Below are 26,994 nucleotides of genomic sequence, written 5' to 3'. Positions count from 1 at the left end.
TCTCTCTCTCTCTCTGTATGTAGTGACGCCGCTTCTCTCTCTCTCTCTCTCTCTCTCTCTCTCTCTGTATATAGTGACGCCGCTTCTCTCTCTCTCTCTGTATATAGTGACGCCGCTTCTCTCTCTCTCTCTGTGTATAGTGACGCCGCTTCTCTCTCTCTGTGTATAGTGACGCCGCTTCTCTCTCTCTCTGTATATAGTGACGCCGCTTCTCTCTTTCTCTGTATATAGTGACGCCGCTTCTCTCTTTCTCTGTGTATAGTGACGCCGCTTCTCTCTTTCTCTGTGTATAGTGACGCCGCTTCTCTCTCTGTATATAGTGACGCCGCTTCTCTCTCTGTGTATATAGTGACGCCACTTCTCTCTCTCTCTCTCTGTGTATATAGTGACGCCGCTTCTCTCTCTGTGTATATAGTGACGCCGCTTCTCTGTGTATATAGTGACGCCGCTTCTCTCTCTCTCTCTCTCTCTCTCTGTGTATATAGTGACGCCGCTTCTCTCTCTGTGTATATAGTGACGCCGCTTCTCTCTCTGTGTATATAGTGACGCCGCTTCTCTCTCTGTGTATATAGTGACGCCGCTTCTCTCTTTCTCTGTGTATAGTGACGCCGCTTCTCTCTGTGTATAGTGACGCTTCTTCTCTCTCTGCAGGTGACCTATAAATGGCTCAGTCACACTCTTGGTGTTCACGTCAATCAAGCCAAACAGTGAGTATCGCAGCGCGGTGTGTACAGCAGTAGTCTGCACGCTGAGGTTACTGTGCTGGGACTTGTAGTTCTGCAGTCGCTGCTATACCTGATGTTGTGTCCTTTTGGCCCAGGATCAGCCCCAGGGCACAAGTGACTGTTTCGGCCTCACATTGTGGAGCCCCAGGAGTGACGAGGAGTAGTAAGTCTCCAGGACCTTCTTCTGCTCCCTCCACTCCTGGGCTTGGATCAAAAAATCGCAGCAAAATCTGCGCCAAAAAAAAGAGCTGCATTGCCGCAACGTGAGGCCTCGGCCTAAAGGGGTTCCCGGCTATTTCAGGAGCTGCTCAATAAAAGATCTGGGACCCCAGTGGTTCAGCTGCTTGAGGTGTCAGTGGATCTCCGGAATTCACTTCACTGGTCATATGACTTGACGGCCGCTCTGTCCTGTCAGGTGAATGGGCTGAGCTGCAATACCTGGTACAGCCACTATACAATGTACAGCGCTGTGCTCGACGGTGGAATTTTCATGTCCTCCAGCTAGAAAGCCGACACTGCACGGAATTCAGCAAACTGTTGGCTTTCAAGCGGAAGTCTCGGCGGTCCCAGGACTCTCTGGTCGCTGTGTAGTCCCTGTGGCTTTGCCATTACTTTGTATTTTGTATTACGGCAGCTTGTGCTGTGTCCTGTCACCTCGCTGCCTGTTGAGGGCGCTGTTTCCTGGTCTTCCATCTCTCAGTCCAGTTCTTGCTCTTGCAGGATGCTTTATGATTACGTTACACGTAAGAGGAAGGAGAACCAGAGCGCGCAGGTGCATGTGACCTACCTGGTGAGCGGGATGTGTCTGCAGGACGGACACCCGGTGAGTATCAGGAGATGTCATAGGTATAGGTATACAGTGGGGCAAAAAAGTATTTAGTCAGTCACCAATAGTGCAAGTTCCACCACTTAAAAAGATGAGAGGCGTCTGTAATTTACATCATAGGTAGACCTCAACTATGAGAGACAAAATGAGAAAAGAAATCCAGAAAATCACATTGTCTGATTTTGTAAGAATTTATTTGCAAATTATGGTGGAAAATAAGTATTTGGTCAGTAACAAACAATCCAGATTTCTTGCTCTCACAGACCTGTAAGTTCTTCTTTAAGAGTCTCCTCTTTCCTCCACTCATTACCTGTAGTAATGGCACCTGTTTAAACTTATCAGTATAAAGACACCTGTGCACACCCTCAAACAGTCAGACTCCAAACTCCACTATGGTGAAGACCAAAGAGCTGTCAAAGGACACCAGAAACAAAATTGTAGTCCTGCACCAGGCTGGTAAGACTGAATCTGCAATAGGCAACCAGCTTGGATTGAAGAAATCAACTGTGGGAGCAATAATTAGAAAATGGAAGACATACAAGACCACTGATAATCTACCTCGCTCTGGGGCTCCACACAAAATCTCACCCCGTGGGGTCAAAATGATCACAAGAACGGTGAGCAAAAATCCCAGAACCACGCGGGGGGACCTAGTGAATGAACTGCAGAGAGCTGGGACCAATGTAACAAAGCCTACCATCAGTAACACACTACACCGCCAGGGACTCAGATCCTGCAGTGCCAGACGTGTCCCACTGCTTAAGCCAGTACATGTCCGCGCCCGTCTGAAGTTTGCTAGAGAGCATTTGGATGATCCAGAAGAGTATTGGGAGAATGTCCTATGGTCTGATGAAACCAAACTGGAACTGTTTGGTAGAAACACAACTTTTCGTGTTTGGAGGAAAAAGAATACTGAGTTGCATCCATCAAACACCATACCTACTGTAAAGCATGGGGGTGGAAACATCAGGCTTTGGGGCTGTTTCTCTGCAAAGGGGCCAGGACGACTGATCCGGGTACATAAAAGAATGAATGGGGCCATGTATCGTGAGATTTTAAGTGCAAACCTCCTTCCATCAGCAAGGGCACTGAAGATGAAACGTGGCTGGGTCTTTCAACATGACAATGATCCAAAGCACACCGCCAGGGCAACGAAGGAGTGGCTTTGTAAGAAGCATTTCAAGGTCCTGGAGTGGCCTAGCCAGTCTCCAGATCTCAACCCTATAGAAAACCTTTGGAGCCCCAAAACATCACTGCTCTAGAGGAGATCTGCATGGAGGAATGGGCCAACATACCAGAAACAGTGTGTGCCAACCTTGTGAAGACTTACAGAAAACGTTTGACCTCTGTCATTGCCAACAAAGGAGAGAGAACAAAGTATTGAGATGAAATTTTGTTACTGACCAAATACTTATTTTCCACCATAATTTGCAAATAAATTCTTACAAAATCAGACAATGTGATTTTCTGGATTTGTTTTCTCATTTTGTCTCTCATAGTTGAGGTCTACCTATGATGTAAATTACAGACGCCTCTCATCTTTTTAAGTGGTGGAACTTGCATTATTGGTGACTGACTAAATACTTTTTTGCCCCACTGTATATGGGCTGCGGGGTCCCCCCACATATATGGGATCGGTGCCCCCTCCTCTCAGGACTGACTGTACATTAGTCGCCGCTCTCTTATACTGTAGGTGACTGAGCATTTGTCCCCTGTATTTTCGCCATGTTTCCTACTATACTCCCTGCTGCTCCTTTCCTTGCCCCCTCCCATAATTTATAGTCTGCAGCTTCCTGTTGCTGCCACTAGAGGGCAATCTGTACTCAGTATTGGCTTTGCATACAGGTTGCCCCCTGGTGGTGGGCACAGGACAGACACTGCAGCAGACGGGCGCTTTCCTGTAACTCCTCATACAATGCCGGATCACTAATCCCTCTGTTGTCATTTCAGTACCACAAGGTGGCAGTAGTGAGGGAAGAGAAGCTGGAAGGTACGGTCACATGTCAAATCTTATATCCCACTACTTCTTTGTCATCCCTGGTTTTTTTTAACCTCTTCATTTCCCCGATTGCAGCTACTAAATCCAAACTGTCGATGGTGGCCAGCGTCCACGTGTACAGCATCCAGAAAGCCACATTAAAGGACAGCGCCCCCCTCTACAGCAACGACTACGACATCACCAAGAACAATCTCCAGAACTGCAACAAGTAGGATAGTCATTGTCCAGAACAGAACCCCCCTCCCCACGTCAGTGCTAAGAAGCTAATTCTGTATTGTCTCCTTATAGATTCAGCGCCATCCAATGTCCGGCAGCCGTACCCAGATCCCCAGAAGAGATCGCTCAGCTCCAGAGGTCTCATCAGAGCGAAGAGCAGCCAATAACTAGCACACCAGCCATCAATGGCCGCACAACACCACCCGCCGCCAAACCTGCACCCCAACAGCCCAAAGGCATCATGGGAATGTTCTCACGTCCAGCGTCCAAATCCCAAGAAGCACAAAAAGACACAAAGGCAGAGGCCAAGGAAGCTGCGGTAAGTAATAACCGATCACATCCTGTATTATACTCCAGAGCTGCGCTCACTATTCTGCTGGTGCAGTCACTGTGTACATACATTACTTATCCTGTATTATACTCCAGAGCTGCGCTCACTATTCTGCTGGTACAGTCACTGTGTACATACATTACATTACTTATCCTGTATTATACGCCAGAGCTGCGCTCACTATTCTGCTGGTGCAGTCACTGTGTACATACATTACATTACTTATTCTGTATTATACTCCAGAGCTGCGCTCACTATTCTGCTGGTACAGTCACTGTGTACATACATTACATTACTTATCCTGTATTATACTCCAGAGCTGCGCTCACTATTCTGCTGGTGCAGTCACTGTGTACATACATTACATTACTTATCCTGTATTATACTCCGGAGCTGCGCTCACTATTCTGCTGGTACAGTCACTGTGTACATACATACATTACTTATCCTGTATTATACTCCAGAGCTGCGCTCACTATTCTGCTGGTACAGTCACTGTGTACATACATTACATTACTTATCCTGTATTATACTCCAGAGCTGCGCTCACTATTCTGCTGGTGCAGTCACTGTGTACATACATTACTTATCCTGTATTATACTCCAGAGCTGCGCTCACTATTCTGCTGGTGCAGTCACTGTGTACATACATTACTTATCCTGTATTATACTCCAGAGCTGCGCTCACTATTCTGCTGGTACAGTCACTGTGTACATACATTACATTACTTATTCTGTATTATACTCCAGAGCTGCGCTCACTATTCTGCTGGTACAGTCACTGTGTACATACATTACATTACTTATCCTGTATTATACTCCAGAGCTGCGCTCACTATTCTGCTGGTGCAGTCACTGTGTACATACATTACATTACTTATCCTGTATTATACTCCGGAGCTGCGCTCACTATTCTGCTGGTACAGTCACTGTACATACATTACATTACTTATCCTGTATTATACTCCAGAGCTGCGCTCACTATTCTGCTGGTGCAGTCACTGTGTACATACATTACTTATCCTGTATTATACTCCAGAGCTGCGCTCACTATTCTGCTGGTGCAGTCACTGTCTACATACATTACATTACTTATCCTGTATTATACTCCAGAGCTGCGCTCACTATTCTGCTGGTGCAGTCACTGTGTACATACATTACATTACTTATCCTGTATTATACTCCAGAGCTGCGCTCACTATTCTGCTGGTACAGTCACTGTGTACATACATTACATTACTTATCCTGTATTATACTCCAGAGCTGCGCTCACTATTCTGCTGGTGCAGTCACTGTGTACATACATTACATTACTTATCCTGTATTATACTCCAGAGCTGCGCTCACTATTCTGCTGGTGCAGTCACTGTATACATACATTACATTACTTATCCTGTATTATACTGCAGAGCTGCGCTCACTATTCTGCTGGTACAGTCACTGTGTACATACATTACATTACTTATCCTGTATTATACTCCAGAGCTGCGCTCACTATTCTGCTGGTACAGTCACTGTGTACATACATTACATTACTTATCCTGTATTATATCCCAGAGCTGCGCTCACTATTCTGCTGGTGCAGTCACTGTGTACATACATTACATTACTTATCCTGTATTATACTCCAGAGCTGCGCTCACTATTCTGCTGGTACAGTCACTGTGTACATACATTACATTACTTATCCTGTATTATACTCCAGAGCTGCGCTCACTATTCTGCTGGTGCAGTCACTGTGTACATACATTACATTACTTATCCTGTATTATACTCCAGAGCTGCGCTCACTATTCTGCTGGTGCAGTCACTGTGTACATACATTACATTACTTATCCTGTATTATACTCCAGAGCTGCGCTCACTATTCTGCTGGTACAGTCACTGTGTACATACATTACATTACTTATCCTGTATTATACTCCAGAGCTGCGCTCACTATTCTGCTGGTACAGTCACTGTGTACATACATTACATTACTTATCCTGTATTATACCCCAGAGCTGCGCTCACTATTCTGCTGGTACAGTCACTGTGTACATACATTACATTACTTATCCTGTATTATACTCCAGAGCTGCGCTCACTATTCTGCTGGTACAGTCACTGTGTACATACATTACATTACTTATCCTGTATTATACTCCAGAGCTGCGCTCACTATTCTGCTGGTGCAGTCACTGTGTACATACATTACATTACTTATCCTGTATTATACTCCAGAGCTGCGCTCACTATTCTGCTGGTACAGTCACTGTGTACATACATTACATTACTTATCCTGTATTATACTCCAGAGCTGCGCTCACTATTCTGCTGGTACAGTCGCTGTGTACATACATTACATTACTTATCCTGTATTATACTCCAGAGCTGCGCTCACTATTCTGCTGGTACAGTCGCTGTGTACATACATTACATTACTTATCCTGTAGCATTGCCGCTCTGGGTGTGACTAGAGTATATATTTGGGTATACGTCCTCTCTCTCACTCCTGGTTCTCTTTCTTCAGGTTCCTGAGACCAGCAGCAAACAATCGGCTAAATCCAGCGCCATGAATAATTTCTTTGGGAAGGCCGCTCTCAGTGAGTGATGTTCTGCGGCCTGGGTTGATGTTCTGTGGCTGTGGGAGGGTTTGTGGTTTCATTTTAGGGAAACGATGAACTTTTAGAGTAAGTAGGAAGAGAATCCTCCGCCCTCCCTCAGTGTATACAGTAGTATACAGTTAGTGTGCGGTGACATATGGCGGCCATGTCTCGGGTCTCCCGGGGTCGGTGCCACTACTGCAGTCTGTCATGTATTACCTATAGGCTATAACCGCTGGCCGGACACTTTATAGACGGTAAAGTTTCTTCTTCCCCTTCAGACGCGACTCTCTGTCTCTACCAAGTCTACTACATGTGTCCTAGGACTGCTGGGACTTGTGGTGCGACGTCACATTTAATCCTTGGCTTGTGTTTTGGGGTTTCCTCCTTTTTCCTCTGGTTTTTCTTGTCCCTGACGCTGTAATTTCTCTTCTCAGATAAAGTGAAGGAGTCGACGAGCGCAAAAGAAGCGCTGAAAGAGGAGACGGCGCTGCAGACTCAGGCCTCTCCCCCACAAGTCAAAGAAAAAGAAAGTGAACCCCCCAAGGCCGCCGCTGCAAACAAGAAAAGGTAGCGGCCATGTTCTTGTTCCTCACAAGGGTTTGGGGTCATGAACTTCTTCTCCACTAGGCACAAGAATGGGGGTCCTGTGGGCCCCGTATGAATGGGTTTGGTTGCACCGTGCACTGACACTATGGGCCCGATGGCGCCATCTCTCTTGTATGAACGGAGCGACAAGTTGCGTGCAAAACGATTTTGGTCCATTCATCGCTATCGGTGTGCCAAAGACGTCAGAGCCCCCACTAGATCAGGCAATCCCATCAAGGTGAATGGAGCGTATATAGTAGGTGCAGCGGTCACAGGGGGGCGCTATAGACTCCATCTATGTTGCACTGGATCTACTAGAAGACCTGGATCAGCTCCGCCGTTCAGTTTAGCAGACTGCGTTCCCTCTGGGCTTGTTTGGTGCAATGGTCCAGCCATCTTTTTTTTTTTTTTTTTTTTATAAATTCGGCCATAGAATTGGAGCTATGGGAAGAATGTGCAAATCTGTCTTCCATGATGTAATTAGGAAGTCGGGTCCTCAGTGTTGCAAACCACCTGACTTCCTAATTACATCATGGAAGACAGATTTGCATATTCTTCCCATGGTCCCTTGCAAAGTGGAGTGCTAAAGGCTTAACAAGTCTGCACACACCTATATGGTGGTCTCTCCCTAAGGAGTGACGATACCCCCCTTAGATTTGGAGCTGTATGAGCCGTCACCGACCAGTATGTGCGAATAGACATATACTAAGTGCAGGGAAACTTCTAGATTGAGGGTCAGGATCTGAGGAAGGATGGAATCGGAGAAGACGTGTTGGTATCAGGTCATGTGATAAGCCGCGCATAGAGAGGTCATGTCAGGCCGTGTTGGAAGTTGCTGTAGTTGGGTTAATATCCGGGGTAGAGCATTCGAGAGGACCGGTGCAGCTCAAGAAAAGTCTTGGAGATGGGAGTGAGCTCTTCGGATAACGGAGGACACAAGTCTAAGGTTATTGCATGTACGAAACCCATAATGTCCAGTGCTGAAGTGGTTAAAGGGGATGGGTGAGGCCTCTGTACTCGGAGGTATACTGGTGTAGTCTGCAGGTTTTTTGCAGATGAGGGTTTGCCCCAGATGTGGTGCGGACCTTAAAGTTCATCAGGTGTCCCTGAAACTACAACTCCCATCATGCACCTGCAGCGGCGGAGTACGCACTTGACTTCACTTGAGCACTTTTCCTGTTTTCTCAGCAAGTCGCGGCGGGCCAACATGTCTGACAGCGAGGAGGAGCCGGACAAGCTGGTGAAGAAGAGGAGGAGGATCAAGAAGCCGCAGCCTGACAGCAGCGATGACGAGGACGGTAAGCGTTCACGTAGGGCGGTCGTGTTTATCGTGCTCTATGCAACTTCCCGCTGCGCCATCTGCCAAAACATCGCCATCCATCCCGTCAAGGACTAAGTGGCTGTGCCCACGTCAGCGCCCCCCGCTGGCTTGTGTCGCCTGCTAGTAAAGTCTTCCCGCCGCCTCCGCCTTTGATGTCTGTTTGCTTTCTTCGCTGTCCCGCTGTGCGAGGAGATTTAGTCGCAGGCGGCATCCAGAGCCGGGTTAACGAGAGCTGGCGGCGGCCGCTGTGCCCAGGGGTGACGTGTGCAGGTATACAGGGGCAGCGCCGCCTCCGGGCCCCCAGCCTCAATCTGCCCTGCGTCAGCCATTGCTCATCTCTGCTCCTGTCCCCTTCACACCATTTGGTCTTTTATCTCGGTGTCGCTTTTTACTAAACTGGAAAAGGTCACTGCGCCGGCGCCTGTCACATGGCGTTAGCCCCGAGACGGGGGCAGAGCTGCGAGCGTTTACATGGAGGGGGGGCTTAAAGGGGGACTGCACATTCTGCTCTCTTTAGTACAGGCAGGGGGGGGGGTTCCTGATTGGTGTTGGGTTGCAGTGACGGCCGCCTTTGCACTAATTTTGGGGGTCCCTGTCGTAATGATTGGTTTGGGGGGGGAGGGACGGCCCTACTGTAATATTGTGGTTTCTTCCTATAGCTGGCCCGGTGCCCCAAGAGGTGAAGACCCCTCCCCCTCCTCCTCCAGAGCCTGTTGTGAAGATGGAGACAGAACCTGAACCACAGGTGAGATGATCTGTTTACTCCAAACACCTCCAGAGCTGCAATCCTAATTCTCCTGTTAGGTTTGATATAGGACACAGACTACAGCGCCCCCTTCTGGATCCCCTCTCCCATCTTCCATTTCTTCTCCTATGCGTTGTACTTCCGCCATATCTGATCACATGACCTCTTCTCACTAGACGCAGTCCGGCGAAAAGAGGCGGAAACGTAAACGCGTCCTGAAATCTAAGACGTTCCTGGACGAGGAAGGCTGCATGGGTAAGACGGGGGTTCGAAGGAGGGGGTCACGAGACATCTTAATCCAGAGAATGGCAGTGGGACTACAAGTGCCAGCATGGACTGGCTGAGCATTCTGGGACATGTAGTTCCACAGCCGCCAGTACGTTTTTCCGCTCGCTGTGGGACGGGTTTTCTTAAGATTATTCCCATTTACTTGGAGCTGAGGGTTTGTTACATTCACATCTAGTGTAGACTGATACATTGTAACAAACCCTCAGCAGTGATCTTGAAATGCATTACTAGCCCAGTGGGGGGATACATGGGGCACGTGTTGGTCATGTGACCTGTGATACCGTCCTGACCTCTCCCCGTTTTATCCAGTGACTGAGAAGGTGTACGAAAGCGAGTCCTGCACGGACAGCGGCGAGGAGTTCACCACGTCCAAACCGTCAGCAAAACCGTCCACCGCCAGCAAACCCGAGACAAAGGCGGAGACCAAGACGGCGAAGAAGACGGCCGCCGCCAGCAAGGGGACCAAGCAGGCGTCCATCATGGGGTTCTTCCAGAAGAAGTGACCGTGACCCCTTGGCATGGTGCGCCAGTCAGAGACTAGTCCGAGCCGCTGCCGATCCCCAGGAGGTGTCGCCATCGAGATCTGTATTGATCACCGACACATCAGTTGTACATATAGCAGGTGCTAGAATGGGTTAAAGTAGGTTCTCCCTGGCCTGGGGTCTATCCAGTAGGGGGCGCTGCTTTGATTCTGGCCTCTGCACCCCTTCCTGTGACTGTAGGCACCGCCCTCTGCGTCCACGTCCTGCGGCGCAGAGTGTGTTAGTTGTGACGGGCTGGCAGGGGTAGCGCCCAATTATGATGTACAGAGCAGCGGCGCCCCCTACTGGAGCCTCGGAGAAGCAGCTTATAACCAGTCCATTCTAGCATCCACCCTATATAGGCCAATGTGAGTCGCCCTCTACAGGAAAGCTGGGTGACGCACTATAAAGGCCTCCATATTGTCTGTCATCCAGCTTTCTAGGCCTCCTGACTGGCAGACCTCCTGTATCATTGTGGACACTATGGGAAGCTGGGTGCCCGCCCTCACGGGAGGTGTAATGGTGTCCTGCGGGTGAGCACCCAGCTTTCCCAGGACAGAGATCGGCTCCTGTGATGTCATATTGTAAATCTTCTAGTTTTTTTATATTCTGATGTTTCGGCCAGTGCATGTTGTGCTGGGTTTTATAACGTTGTAGGAGAGGGGGCGCTGACGAGATCGCCCCGGTGTGTGGCCGCCTCTGCCTGTCGGTGACAGTCGCCCCGTTACACGGCGGTTGTCGCTTGTTTCGCCTTCTATGTGGCGTCCATTAAAGTTACAGTTCAAGGTGATGAGTGACTTCTGTATATTATATACCTGTATACACCACTGAGGGTCCCCGCTCCTTCTGTACAAGTCTGGTACTTTCCTCCTGAAATACTCTGTGCTGCTGTGGAGTCTGCTCCGATCAGTGGGCTGTATGGTACAGGTAGTGGTCGTCTCGGGGTTACAGGGGGCTGCTATTCTCTCTAGTATATTGGGGTTCACAGCGGAGCTCTCACTATCCAGACGTGATATGGGGGCCATATTTTCGTATATCTTGTGGTGTTTGTCCTACCTTCCACCAGGGGGCAGTAGAGGCGCACTTCTCAGTCCACAGATCTGTATCTGCGCCGTCCTGTGAGGTGACAGGAGCTGAGAGTGACCATATAGTGCCGACTATAGGGAACGCTCAAGTTAAAGGGGTTGTCTGGATCTTATGACCTGTCCTTAGGATAAGCCCTCGGTATGTGATTGGTTGGGTCTGACGTCCGGGACCCCCACAGATCAGCTCTTTGAGGCCTCCAGGGGAGCCTGCTGCCTCTTCAACATCTCAAGCACAGCGCCATCTATTGTATTGTGGCTGTGCTGGGTATTGCAGCTCAGTACCATTCACTCGAATGGGAACTGAGTTACGATCAGGCCACGTAACTGATAAACCTGATGTCACGTGGCTGGGATTTTTCGGCGTTCCACTTGTGGCACGATTAACCCTTACTTTCCCTTCTACACAGGACAGACGGGCACGAGCTGGAGAAAAGGGTTAACCTACAAGAAGTGGAGGAGAGCTAGATTTTATCTTATTATATATATAAAGAGATGGAAACCTACAAGGCGGCCGGTGCGTTATCTTATCTCCCGTCGGTCCACGCTGACCCAGCTGCTCTAATCCTCTGTTCTCTCTCGGTACGGCCTGTGCTCCACTAATACCATATCGGCCCGTGCCCTGGTATCCTTGGCACTGCCCCTGTAGTGATGGGTAACCAGGTCATTGGAGGGGGCTGGTGTGGAGATTAACCCTTTCCCCACGTCGTGCTATTAGGCAGCGGGGGCTCAGGACATTGTGTGGGATATCAAATGGTTCCAGTACAATATGTCCCATAGAAAACAAGCCCTCGTCTGCCTATAGGGACACTCAGGTATAGGAAGGCCGGGAGGGAAAACACGGAAGATTGGGATTCGGAGGATTGGACTTTACCATAAACCCCCACATATCCCCCAGATGCGGTATAAAGGCCCCCTCAGTGCCCCCACATGTAGTATAATGGCCCTCCTCAGTGCCCCCACATGTAGTATAATGGCCCCCCCTCAGTGCCCCCACATGTAGTATAATGACCCCCTCAGTGCCCCCACATGTAGTATAATGACCCCCTCAGTGCCCCCACGTGTAGTATAATGGCCCTCCTCAGTGCCCCCACGTGTAGTATAATGGCCCTCCCTCAGTGCCCCCACGTGTAGTATAATGGCCCTCCCTCAGTGCCCCCACGTGTAGTATAATGGCCCTCCTCAGTCCCCCCACGTGTAGTATAATGGCCCTCCTCAGTGCCCCCACGTGTAGTATAATGGCCCCCTCAGTGCCCCCACATGTAGTATAATGGCCCCCTCAGTGCCCCCACGTGTAGTATAATGGCCCCCTCAGTGCCCTCACGTGTAGTATAATGGCCCCTCCTCAGTGCCCCCACATGTAGTATAATGGCCCCCTCAGTCCCCCCACGTGTAGTATAATGGCCCTCCTCAGTGCCCCCACGTGTAGTATAATGGCCCCCCCCTCAGTGCCCCCACATGTAGTATAATGGCCCCCCCCTCAGTGCCCCCACATGTAGTATAATGGCCCCCTCAGTGCCCCCACGTGTAGTATAATGGCCCTCCTCAGTGCCCCCACGTGTAGTATAATGGCCCTCCTCAGTGCCCCCACATGTAGTATAATGGCCCTCCTCAGTGCACCCACATGTAGTATAATGGCCCCCCCCTCAGTGCCCCCACGTGTAGTATAATGGCCCCCTCAGTGCCCTCACATGTAGTATAATGGCCCCCCCTCAGTGCCCCCACATGTAGTATAATGGCCCCCCCCCTCAGTGCCCCCACGTGTAGTATAATGGCCCCCTCAGTGCCCTCACATGTAGTATAATGGCCCCCCCTCAGTCCCCCCACATGTAGTATAATGGCCCTCCTCAGTGCCCCCACATGTAGTATAATGGCCCCCTCAGTGCCCCTCTTATATAATGGCACCACTAGTGCCCTACATGTAAAGTAAGAACCCTCACAGTGTCATATCGCCCCCTATATAGATTAAAGGGATCCTATCATTCAAACACTTTTTTTTTCCTGAGTAACACGTCGGAATAGCCTTACGAAAGCCTATTCTTCTCCTACCTTTCATTGTCTTCTCCACGCTGCCGTTTGCTTGATCCTGGGTCTTCTCAGTATGCAAATGAGTTCTCTCACAGCACTGGGGGCGGGCCCAATGCTGCTAGAGACATCTCTCCAGCACCGCCTCCATCTTCCCGGCACACGGGGGGTCAAAATTAAACGTGTGCACAAGTCGGCTCTGCCAGCGGGCCTTGGACAGAGCTGACTTCACATGCGGGCAGCCATAGAACCACAGGAGCATACTGTGCATGCTCACATAAGCGGCCACAAAAAAAATGGCCGCCCACATGTGAAGTTGTCTGCCCGAGGCCCGCTGGCAGAGCCGACTTGCGCATGCGTTTAATTTTGACCCACCGCGTGCCGGAAGAAGAAGGTGAAGAGGCCGATGCTGACGAAGATGGAGGTGTCGCTGGAGAGTTCTCTCGCAGCATTGAGGCCCGCCCCCAGTGCTGCGAGAGAACTCCTTTGCATACCGAGAAAAACCAGGATTGCAGGCGAATGGCGGCACGGAAAAGACAACATAAGGTAGGAGAAGAATAGTCTTTCTTAATTTTCAGCTGAACCTGAAACTTCGGAGGGTTTGTCACCCACAAACTACAGTTCTACTCTTCAGAGTGTAATTATCAGGGGCCATAATGAGGTCATGTTACTTACCTGTCCTGGGCTCCGGCACTGCTCCTCCAGTGATGTCAGGTAGTCACATAGTATAGGTGTCCTTATACTGCGTGACCACCTGATGTCATCTGTGTAAGCCGGAGGACACGGATCTTTCCCCTGTTTCCAAGATGCCACTTGATCCTGGTGGTCTTGTTCTGGTCAGCAATGCAATGGTCGACTCTTCCTGAAGAGCACCGAGCCTGCCTGCCAAGGAACCCAGGAACGGTGATGAAAGAGGAGTGTGACTTTGTGTCCGCACCTCTCACGAGACCAGTGAATAACAAAAGGGCTTATGGTTGAGACTGGTTTTGGGACTATTCGAAGGTTCACCTACCAGTTTTGTTTTCCATCTTGCAAGGTTTGCCCTTTTACAGTTACTACATTTTTGGCTCCTGAACGTCTTTTCTGGTGTTGACCTAGAACACATCTCTGTACTGTGACCAGATTCCCGCCCCATACATTGTGACCACATTGCTATTCCTAGATGATGCTCATGACTCTCAATGTGGCTCCTGGAAGCCTCTTCTGATATCTCCTGGCCTGCTCCCAGATGCCGTTCCTAGTATTTCCTGGTTCCAGCATTGACTGACGTGTTGCTGACATCTTCTGGTTCTAATCTGGTCTACCCTGGTTCTATCAGAGGTCTGTTCTTGGTCCTCTGCCAGTTTCCCTAATTAAATGTCCTGGCCCATTTTTAATGTCCATGCTACTCTTCCAGCTCCTGATCTCTTTCTGATGGTCAAACTTCTGGTTCTACTTTCAGATCCCTTTCTGATTTCCATGCTCCTAGTTTCAGTTCCGAGTCCCTTTATCATGTCCATGCTCCTGGTTCCAGTTCCCGGTTACTTTCCCACGTCCACACTCTGGTTCCACTTTCTGGTTCCTTTTCCACATAAATGCTCTTGGTCACTTTCTCATGTCCATTTTCCTGGTTCTAGTTCCCAGTCCCTTTCTCACGTCCATGCTCCTGGTTCTATTCTCCGTCCCTTTTCTCACGTCCATGCTCCTGGTTCTATTCTCCGTCCCTTTTCTCACGTCCATGTTCCTGGTTCTATTCTCCGTCCCTTTTCTCACGTCCATGCTCCTGGTTCTATTCTCCGTCCCTTTTCTCACGTCCATGCTCCTGGTTCTATTCTCCGTCCCTTTTCTCACGTCCATGCTCCTGGTTCTATTCTCCGTCCCCTTTCTCACGTCCATGCTCCTGGTTCTATTCTCCGTCCCCTTTCTCACGTCCATTCTCCTGGTTCCAGTTCCCATTCCCTTTCTCACGTCCATGCTCCCAGTCCCTTTCTGATGTCCACGCTCCTGATTCCACTTTCTGGTTCCTTTTCCTCATACATGCTCTTGGTCCCTTTCTCAGGTCTATTTTCCTGGTTCTAGTTCCCAGTCCCTTTCTCAAGTCCATGCTCCTGGTTCTATTCTCCGTCCCCTTTCTCACGTCCATGCTCCCAGTCCCTTTCTGATGTCCATGCTCCTGGTTCTACTCTCCGTCCCCTTTCTCACGTCCATGCTCCTGGTTCCAGTTTCTGGATATATATTAGAAATGAAGTAATATTTAACCATGAGGGGCCCAAAGAACCTTAGAAAGATCCCAAAAATATAAATGGGAAGTAAGATCCCCGAGCCTCAATCCTTCTTTCATCTCCCCAGCCATAGAGCTTGGGAAGGTCTCCTATGAAGTGGTTAATTCCTCCATGGCCTTCTTGATGACTCAACAGTTGGAAAATAATGTAACCCAAGAAATAGAATGAATATTGTCTCGGAACATTCCCAGTGTGGTTATATTTTTTCCCGTGGCGCCGTGTCATCCTTCCTCCAGAAATGGCACAGTAAATACCGATCTTCTGCTGCAAGGTGAGCGGGGAATTGAGAAGATTACTGCTTCTTAGAACAGGAGATGACCCAGCATGTGGTTGTCAAGGCTTTACGAGACATCTTCCTTTTAAAATTTTGTTTCCATATTTTTTTTTTTTTTTTGCCAACCCTACAAGTTCCTACTTGGACGTATAGTAAAATGACTTTACGAGAATCTTCCTCGATGACCTGTCCAGATACATTTATCTGATCGTCTTTAACAATCTATGAAATACGATATTTCGAGAACCGTGACGTAAGGCGAAGATGATAAAATTCTTAATCTACGGGAAGTCTTTGCTGATCAAGACGGGACATCAACTCCATGGCGAGATAATTTATGGGCTGGAATGATGAGTACACGGCTCTCGGTTCCTGTAACATGGCGCCTATAGGGGTTTTTTCTGGTGTATAGAACGATACCGAGATGAGTGGAGAAACTTCTGAATTCCTTGGAGGAGACCAAAGGATCTTTGATGTCAAGACGCGGCCATCCAAGTACTGACCAGAGATGTCCAGGCTGTGGGTGTAAGATAGGAGGAGGTCCGTAGTATCGGGGCCACGTCATGAGATTGGAGAAGATGAAAGAGACGGTTGACATGAAGTGGTTAATGGTCTTGAGAAGTCTGAAGGCCCAGATGGAAGAAACATTGTCCACAAGGTCTAAGTCTTCAGTCTAACGTTAACTCATTGGCACTTAAAGGCCTCCTAATCCTGTACAATCCCCTTAAATTTTTTTTTTATTTTTCTGCTACATGAAATACTTGGCCCTAAAAAATTTTAGTTGAGAATTTTACGATGGAATTATTTGTCCAGGGTATAGCAGTGTTACCTTGTCCACTGTGTGATGGCATCATAGGAGTTATTGGGGTACAGCATGGCGGTATTATTTATACTCCTGTATAACATAGTTGGGTGGTGTATGACGGTGCTTTTTATACTCCCGTATAATATAGTTAGTTGGGTGGTGTATGACGGTGGTTTTTATACTCCCGTATAGTATAGTTAGTTGGGTGGTGTATTACGGTGGATTTTATACTCCCGTATAGTATAGTTAGTTGGGTGGTGTATGACGGTGCTTTTTATACTCCCGTATAATATAGTTAGTTGGGTGGTGTATGACGGTGCTTTTTATACTCCTGTATAGTTATTGGGGGTGTTTATGGGTGTTTAGTTTTATTTTTACTCTATATCCCAGTTATTTGGGTACTGTAGGGCAGTATGGTTTGCATAAAGCAGTTATTTGGGCACTATATGGCAGTATTTTTGTACTCTGACACTGTACAGTGTTCATTGTATAACATTAATCCTATCCTACTAATATTATAAATGATGTGAAAGTTTGGATGTTTGTTACTCAATCACGCACAAACAGCTGAACGGATTTGGATGAAATTTGCCACATAGTTTGTAACCTCACTAACACATCGGCTACTTTTTATCTCGGTGAATGACATGGCTTCACGACTGTTATGAATTTATGTTCACATCCTGTATTACACTGCAGGAGACTTCAGCTATTTGCACTTTGCTCATAGCCTGCTCTGTTATCTCTCAATGTAAACACACAGATAATACTGAGGCCATTGTGTACAAGGATTTGCATATTATCTGATCTGCATAAGTCTTCTGTGTCCTATTGAGCCAGAAGGAGGAGGGAAGACACAAATGCAGAAACTGAGCGTCAGACTGTGGAGGCAGTGTGTTCGGACACTGATGTGGGAAAACACTTTTGATACAAATTTCCAGTTTACCCATTTCAAACATGCTGGGGAAATGAAAAATTGAAATTCTCGCAAAATTCCAAAAAAAAAAACCCCTCAGAGCTATGAAGGTAGCCAGAAGTCACAGAGTTCTTAAGCGGAGCTGAGGAGGATTCAGCAAGCACAAGTTCAGCAGCAGGACAGCTTGAGCCGGAGCAGGCGGCTCAGTGACGCCAACAACACACTCATCATATGCCGTCCCAGCGAGCAACTCAGATGCCAGAACAATCACAGGCACAGCGCGAGGAATTAGTTCAGCGCCAAAACCCTGGAGCAGGAGCATCATCAACATCAACAACATGCTCATTATATGGCGTCCCAGCGAGCTGCTGAGATGCCGAAACAAGCTCTGGCACGGTGCGAGGAACAAGTTCAGTGGCAGGACAGCTTGAGAACTGCCGAAATGCCGGAGCAGGCAAACTATCGACAGCAGTAATTTGCTGAATATAGGCGGATCATCGACTCCAACAACACGCAGACAAAGTCTAGGGCAGAGACTAGTAGGGAAATATGTGGTGGTATTATTTAGACTTTACATAACCCTGTTATTTGGGTACTACATGGGGGAATTCTTTTGTACCCTTTTATAACACTTATTTGGGCAATGTGTGATGGTATTATTCACATTTGATACAAGCCAGTTATTTGGGCACAGAATGATGGTTTTATTTGTGCTCTATATAACCCAGTCATTTGGACACAATATGGCAGTATTATTTGTACTCTATACAGTCCTATGAAAAAGTTTGGGCACCCCTATTAATCTTAATCATTTTTAGTTCTAAATATTTTGGTGTTTGCAGCAGCCATTTCAGTTTGATATATCTAATAACTGATGGACACAGTAATATTTCAGGATTGAAATGAGGTTTATTGTACTAACAGAAAATGTGCAATATGCATTAAACCAAAATTTGACCGGTGCAAAAGTATGGGCACCTCAACAGAAAAGTGACATTAATATTTAGTAGATCCTCCTTTTGCAAAGATAACAGCCTCTAGTCGCTTCCTGTAGCTTTTAATCAGTTCCTGGATCCTGGATGAAGGTATTTTGGACAAACAATTCAAGTTCAGTTAAGTTAGATGGTGGCCGAGCATGGACAGCCCGCTTCAAATCATCCCACAGATGTTCAATGATATTCAGGTCTGGGGACTGGGATGGCCATTCCAGAACATTGTAATTGTTCCTCTGCATGAATGCCTGAGGATTTGGAGCGGTGTTTTGGATCATTGTCTTGCTGAAATATCCATCCCCGGCGTAACTTCAACTTCGTCACTGATTCTTGAACATTATTCTCAAGAATCTGCTGATACTGAGTGGAATCCATGCGACTCTCAACTTTAACAAGATTCCCGATGCCGGCATTGGCCACACAGCCCCAAAGCATGATGGAACCTCCACCAAATTTTACAGTGGGTAGCATGTGTTTTTCTTGGAATGCTGTTTCTTTTTGGACGCCATGCATAACGCCTTTTTTTTATAACCAAACAACTCAATCTTTGTTTCCAAAATTAAGTTGGCTTCTCCAAATGTGCTTTTTCATACCTCAGGCAACTCTATTTGTGGCGTACGTGCAGAAACGGCTTCTCTCTCATCACTCTCCCATACAGCTTCTCCTTGTGCAAAGTGCGCTGTATAGTTGACCGATGCACAGTGACACCATCTGCAGCAAGATGATGCTGCAGCTCTTTGGAGGTGTCTGTGGATTGTCCTTGACTGTTCTCACCATTCTTCTTCTCTGCCTTTCTGATATTTTTCTTGGCCTGCCACTTCTGGGCTTAACAAGAACTGTCCCTGTGGTCTTCCATTTCCTTACTATGTTCCTCACAGTGGAAACTGACAGGTTAAATCTCTGAGACAACGTTTTGTATCCTTCCGCTGAACAACTATGTTGAACAATATTTGTTTTCAGATCATTTGAGAGCGGGCTGTCCATGCTCGGCGACCATCAAACTTAACTGAACTTGAATTGTTTTGTAGAAAGAAATGGTCCAAAATCCCTTCATCCAGGATCCAGGAACTGATTAAAAGCTACAGGAAGTGACTAGAGGCTGTTATCTTTGCAAAAGGAGGATCTACTAAATATTAATGTCACTTTTCTGTTGAGGTGCCCATACTTTTGCACCGGTCAAATTTTGGTTTAATGCATATTGCGCATTTTCTGTTAGTACAATAAACCTCATTTCAATCCTGAAATATTACTGTGTCCATCAGTTATTAGATATATCAAACTGAAATGGCTGCTGCAAACACCAAAATATTTAGAACAAAAAATGATTAAGATTAATAGGGGTGCCCAAACTTTTTCATAGGACTGTATATCCCAGTCATCTGGACACTATATAGCAGTATTGTTTGTACTCTATATAACAAAGTTTTAAAATAGAACCCGCATAACCATTTAGTTACCATTTTAATGATTATTATACAGTTTTATTTCTAATCTCTAGAGCATAAGGGTGAGTGAAATATAACAATCTTAATGCCACATACAGATTATATCTACCAATACTTTGGTAAACATATTTGATTGAGAATTTTAGCCAATAACAGGTGTATCCCCCCCCCCCCCCCCATAGTCACTTGGTTCAAGCCATAGCTTTATATTACTTTATATTATTACAACACCCACTTTGTACCACAATATACTCCAAATAACCACATGGTCAGTTCTATGAAATCCGACAGCACGTCACAGATAACACATGGTGACAACATTGCACATGTCCTGCTGGTACGTACGAGGGTGAGGACGAGGCCGGATTGTTCATCATCCAGTGATTAATAGTCATCTGGGAACGGAGCGGAAGAATTCTGAGTGATGAAATATGAGAGAGTCCAAATTTACAAAAACTATTAATAATACTGATACTATGTAACCTGACAAAGAGCCGTAACATAGTAACAATAAAGAACCGGGATCATTGGCGCTAAACCTATCTGCCAAAGTGATGTAAGACTACAACTCCCAGCATACCCTGACCGAGAAGATTGTATAGGAGACAATATATATATATAGATGCAGTATTATAGTAGTTATATTCTTGTACATAGGAGCAGTATTATAGTAGTTATATTCTTGTACATAGGAGTAGTATTATAGTAGTTATATTCTTGTACATAGGAGTAGTATTATAGTAGTTATATTCTTGTACATAGGAGCAGTATTATAGTAGTTATATTCTTGTACATAGGAGCAGTATTATAGTAGTTATATTCTTGTACATAGGAGCAGTATTATAGTAGTTATATTCTTGTACATAGGAGCAGTATTATAGTAGTTATATTCCTGTACATAGGAGCAGTATTATAGTAGTTATATTCTTGTACATAGGAGTAGTATTATAGTAGTTATATTCCTGTACATAGGAGCAGTATTATAGTAGTTATATTCTTGTACATAGGAGTAGTATTATAGTAGTTATATTCTTGTACATAGGAGGTAGTATTATAGTAGTTATATTCTTGTACATAGGAGTAGTATTATAGTAGTTATATTCTTGTACATAGGAGGTAATATTATAGTAGTTATATTCTTGTACATAGGAGTGGTATTATAGTAGTTATATTCCTGTACATAGGAGTGGTATTATAGTAGTTATATTCTTGTACATAGGGGCAGTATTATAGTAGTTATATTCTTGTACATAGGAGCAGTATTATAGTAGTTATATTCTTGTACATAGGAGTAGTATTATAGTAGTTATATTCCTGTATATAGGAGCAGTATTATAGTAGTTATATTCTTGTACATAGGAGTAGTATTATAGTAGTTATATTCTTGTACATAGGAGCGGTATTATAGTAGTTATATTCTTGTACATAGGGGTGGTATTATAGTAGTTATATTCTTGTACATAGGAGGTAGTATTATAGTAGTTATATTCTTGTACATAGGAGTAGTATTATAGTAGTTATATTCTTGTACATAGGGGTGGTATTATAGTAGTTATATTCTTGTACATAGGAGCAGTATTATAGTAGTTATATTCTTGTACATAGGAGGTAGTATTATAGTAGTTATATTCCTGTATATAGGAGCAGTATTATAGTAGTTATATTCTTGTACATAGGAGCAGTATTATAGTAGTTATATTCTTGTACATAGCAGTAGTATTATAGTAGTTATATTCTTGTACATAGGAGTAGTATTATAGTAGTTATATTCTTGTACATAGTAGTATTAAAGTAGTTATATTCTTGTACATAGGGGCAGTATTATAGTAGTTATATTCTTGTACATAGTAGTATTATAGTAGTTATATTCTTGTACATAGGAGCAGTATTATAGTAGTTATATTCTTGTACATAGCAGTAGTATTATAGTAGTTATATTCTTGTACATAGGAGTAGTATTATAGTAGTTATATTCTTGTACATAGGCAGTAGTATTATAGTAGTTATATTCTTGTACATAGGAGCAGTATTATAGTAGTTATATTCTTGTACATAGCAGTAGTATTATAGTAGTTATATTCTTGTACATAGGAGTAGTATTATAGTAGTTATATTCTTGTACATAGTAGTATTATAGTAGTTATATTCTTGTACATAGCAGTAGTATTATAGTAGTTATATTCTTGTACATAGGAGTAGTATTATAGTAGTTATATTCTTGTACATAGTAGTATTAAAGTAGTTATATTCTTGTACATAGGGGCAGTATTATAGTAGTTATATTCTTGTACATAGGAGGTAGTATTATAGTAGTTATATTCTTGTACATAGGAGCAGTATTATAGTAGTTATATTCTTGTACATAGGGGCAGTATTATAGTAGTTATATTCTTGTACATAGGAGTAGTATTATAGTAGTTATATTCTTGTACATAGGAGGTAGTATTATAGTAGTTATATTCTTGTACATAGGAGGTAATATTATAGTAGTTATATTCCTGTACATAGGAGTGGTATTATAGTAGTTATATTCTTGTACATAGGAGCAGTATTATAGTGGTTATATTCTTGTACATAGGAGTAGTATTATAGTAGTTATATTCTTGTACATAGGAGTGGTATTATAGTAGTTATATTCTTGTACATAGGAGCAGTATTATAGTGGTTATATTCTTGTACATAGGAGTAGTATTATAGTAGTTATATTCTTGTACATAGGAGTGGTATTATAGTAGTTATATTCTTGTACATAGGAGCGGTATTATAGTAGGTATATTCTTGTACATAGGGGGCGGTATTATAGTAGTTATATTCTTGTCCATAGGGGGCAGTATTATAGTATGTTTGGTTATTGTTTTTGTCTGTTCCCCAGTGACTCCAGTTGCTCTTTGTTATACAATCCTTTGCCTTCTCCATGTTGTCGTCCTGTCCACTCTGTTCAGCGCTTTGCCTTACTTTCGGGGCCATGCCACCCTGTCAGTGTTGACACCTCATACGTTTCACAATGCGCTGTGCGGATAATTGGGAAACACTGACATTATGACACGGTCGTGGGCTGCTAACGTTACTCTCGCCAAGACATTGGATTATCCTGACTGCTGGAAACTGACGTGGTTGGCGGCGCTCCAGCCTCAGTCTTCGCAAGTCTCTAAATAAGGTCAGGTATTGGGGTCCAGATGTAATCTGCAGGTTTTATATCAGATTCAGACTGAGGACCTGGAAACTACAGAGCAGGAATGGAGGAAGCTGAGGCAGATGGTCAGTGTCTACACGGGGTTAATGAGTGTAAACCTGCCCTGTTCAGACTGATCATCTCTGACACTGGCTGACAGAAGCAATGAGATGTAACTGAAGTCTTGTTGGCCCCGGTGCAAACTTTTGGCCAAGGCCCCGTCCCCTCCCTACAGCATATTCTTGATGGTGAGGGTTACAGATGCTGTAGCGATATCTCAGATACTAGTAAGGGATACAACTATAGTGCACACCTCTGCGGTTAATAAGAATATGGTGAGTGAGTAGTGGCAGTATGTGAACAATACTGGGAGCTGTGGGAAACGGCTGATCTGCAGGGTCCTAACTGAGATGATGAGTGAGGGTCCGACACCCAGGGCAACTACTGATCAACTGTTTGAAGATACCGTGGAGCTTTTATGAGCGCCCTCACCCCTTCACTATTTGCATTGCACAGATATGGTTTATAATCACCAAACAATGTTATTACAGCCTGTAAACCAGTGGTTCTTAACCAGGGTTCGATTGAAGCCTAGGCCCTATGCACGGTTCATTTTGTGTACCAGTAAAATAACATATACCTATGTCTTGAATTTGGAAAAAAATGATATTTGATTTATCACTAAAGAAGGGTTCGGTGAATGTGCATATGAAACTGGTGGGTTGGGTACCTCAAACAAGGATAAGAACCACTGTTGTAAACAGATGGCACATGATGTGGTTAGTGAAGGGACCCCACACACAGTATAATATGCTCCACAGTGACCCCACACACAGTATAATATGCTCCACAGTGGCCCCACACACACAGTATAATATGCTCCACAGTGGCCCCACACACAGTATAATATGCTCCACAGTAGCCCCACACACAGTATAATATGCTCCACAGTGACCCCCACACAGTATAATCTCACCAGTGGTCCCACACACAGTATAATCTGCTCCACAGTGGCCCCACACAGTATAATATGCTCCACAGTGGCCCCACACACAGTATAATATGCTCCACAGTGGCCCCCCACACACAGTATAATCTGCTCCACAGTGGCCCCACACAGTATAATCTGCTCCACAGTGGCCCCACACACAGTATAATATGCTCCACAGTGGCCCCACACACACAGTATAATATGCTCCACAGTGGCCCCACACACAGTATAATATGCTCCACAGTGACCCCAAACACAGTATAATATGCTCCACAGTGACCCCACACACAGTATAATATGCTCCACAGTGGCCCCACACACAGTATAATCTGCTCCACAGTGGCCCCACACACAGTATAATATGCTCCACAGTGGCCCCACACACAGTATAATATGCTCCACAGTGGCCTCACACACAGTATAATATGCTCCACAGTGGCCACACACAGTATAATCTGCTCCACAGTGGCCCCACACACAGTATAATATGCTCCACAGTGGCCCCACACACAGTATAATATGCTCTACAGTGGCCCCACACACAGTATAATATGCTCCACAGTGACCCCACACACAGTATAATATGCTCCACAGTGGCCCCACACACAGTATAATATGCTCCACAGTGACCACACACACAGTATAATATACTCCACAGTGGCCCCACACACAGTATAATATACTTCACAGTGGCACCATACAGTATAATATGTTCCACAGTGGCCCCACACACAGTATAAGATGCACCACAGTGGCCCCACACAGTATAACATGCACCACAGTGGCCCCACACAGTATAATATGCTCCACAGTGGCCCCATGCAGTATAATATGTTCCACAGTGCCCCCATACACCGTATATTATGCTCAACAGTGGCCCCGCACACAGTGTAATATGTTCCACAATGTCACTCCACACACAGTATATGTTCCACAGTGCCCCCACACACTGTATATTATGCTCAACAGTGGCCCCGCACACAGTATAATATGCTTCACAGTGGCCCCACACAGTATAATATGCACCACAGTGGCCCCACACAGTATAATATGCACCACAGTGGCCCCACGCAGTATATGTTCCACAGTGCCCCCATACACCGTATATTATGCTCAACAGTGGCCCCGCACACAGTGTAATATGTTCCACAATGTCACTCCACACACAGTATAATATGCTCCACAGTGGCCTCACACAGTATAATATGCACCACAGTGGCCCCACACAGTATAATATGCTCCACAGTGGCCCCACACACACAGTATTATATGCACCACAGTGGCCCCACACAGTATAACATGCACCACAGTGGCCCCACACACAGTATAATATGCTCCACAATGGCCCCACACACAGTATAATATGCTCCACAGTGACCCCACACACAGTATAATATACTCCACAGTGGCCCCACACACAGTATAATATACTTCACAGTGGCCCCACACAGCATAATATGTTCCACAGTGGCCCCATACACAGTATAATATGCACCACAGTGGCCCCACACAGTATAAAATGCTCCAAAGTGGCCTCACGCAGTATGATATGTTCCACAGTGCCCCACACACCGTATATTATGCTCAACAGTGGCCCCGCACACAGTGTAATATGTTCCACAATGTCACTCCACACACAGTATAATATGCTCCACAGTGGCCTCACACAGTATAATATGCTCCACAGTGGCTCCACACACAGTATAATATGTTCCACCGTGCCCCCACACACCATATATTATGCTCAACAGTGGCCCCGCACACAGTGTAATATGTTCCAGAATGTCCCTTCACACACAGTATAATATGCTCCACACACAGTATAATATGTTCCACAGTGCCCCCACACACCGTATATTATGCTCAACAGTTGCCCCACACACAGTGTAATATGTTCCAGAATGTCCCTCCACACACAGTATAATATGCTCCACAATGTCCCCCACACAGTATTTCAGCCCATTATTACCCCGGCCAGGTAATAATCATTAGGCTGGGCCCCTACGACTGTGATCATTACACCACTGATTATACTCTGACTAGCAGGAGGACGCGGCTTCGCACGGATATATTTCATTTTTTGTTTGTGTAGTGGTCCCATAAGAATTGCCCAGTTTTGCACTCGTGTATTTTGTATGTCATTTGTGTGTGTATCTCTGCCCGCGACTTCGTCTGCGGGTTGTTGGCATCGATGATTCGCCTATATTCAGCAAATTGTTGCCGTCGATGGTTTGCCTACTCCAGCGTTTCGGCAGCTGGAGTTCCTCAAGTCGTGCCTGTGATTGTTCCAGCATCTCAGCAGCTCCCTGCGACGCCATGTAATAAGCATGTTGTTGGCGTTGATGATCCCCGTCCGCTCTGCTTGAGGAGAGCTCTGTGACTTCTGGCTCTTTCATAGCTCTCATTGTTTTAGAATTTTGCAACAAATTAGATTTTCTTTTTCCTGGCATGTTTAAAAGTAGCAAACTGACAATGTGGATTAAAGGTGTTTTTCCCATCCAGTGTGTCAGCACTGCCTGAAGCAGATCAGATAATATGCAGATGTGTGTACACAATGGACTGAGGGTTAGTTAGTGTTTACATAGAGAGATAACAGAGCTGGGACCTGAGATAAGCTGCTGTAAGAGCAGTGTAATATAGTATGTTACCATAAATTCATAACAGTGGTGAAGCCATGTTATTTACCGGGATAATAAGTTGCCGATGTGTTAATTGAGGTTACAATCTATCTATGTGCCAAATATCATTCAAATTCATTCAGCCTTTTTTGTGTGATTAAGGAACAAACATCCAAACTTTCACATTTATATTAGTAGGATAGGAAGGATATAAGAACGCCCGCATAACAGCTGACACACAGGATTTAGAGAAAACTACAGGATAGAG

The 26,994-nt window shown here is 45.6% G+C and overlaps 1 protein-coding gene across 1 annotated transcript; it reads left to right on the top strand.

Annotated features, from left to right (window-relative positions):
- The first annotated feature begins 657 nt into the window (after positions 1 to 657).
- Positions 658 to 10,926, top strand: POLD3 (DNA polymerase delta 3, accessory subunit). The gene is made up of 11 exons (XM_075263013.1): positions 658 to 707; positions 1,446 to 1,548; positions 3,502 to 3,541; positions 3,626 to 3,758; positions 3,839 to 4,085; positions 6,610 to 6,682; positions 7,120 to 7,252; positions 8,459 to 8,568; positions 9,251 to 9,336; positions 9,513 to 9,591; positions 9,934 to 10,926. The coding sequence occupies exons 2-11, from the start codon at positions 1,447 to 1,449 to the stop codon at positions 10,125 to 10,127; spliced, it is 1,197 nt and encodes a 398-aa protein (XP_075119114.1). The 5' UTR covers positions 658 to 707; position 1,446; the 3' UTR covers positions 10,128 to 10,926.
- Positions 10,927 to 26,994: the final 16,068 nt, after the last annotated feature.

This window comes from Leptodactylus fuscus, chromosome 2 (assembly GCF_031893055.1).
Source record: "Leptodactylus fuscus isolate aLepFus1 chromosome 2, aLepFus1.hap2, whole genome shotgun sequence".
Lineage (NCBI taxonomy): Eukaryota > Metazoa > Chordata > Amphibia > Anura > Leptodactylidae > Leptodactylus > Leptodactylus fuscus.
Note: the sequence above shows the minus strand (reverse complement) of the source record. Positions and strands in the feature narration are given on the sequence as shown.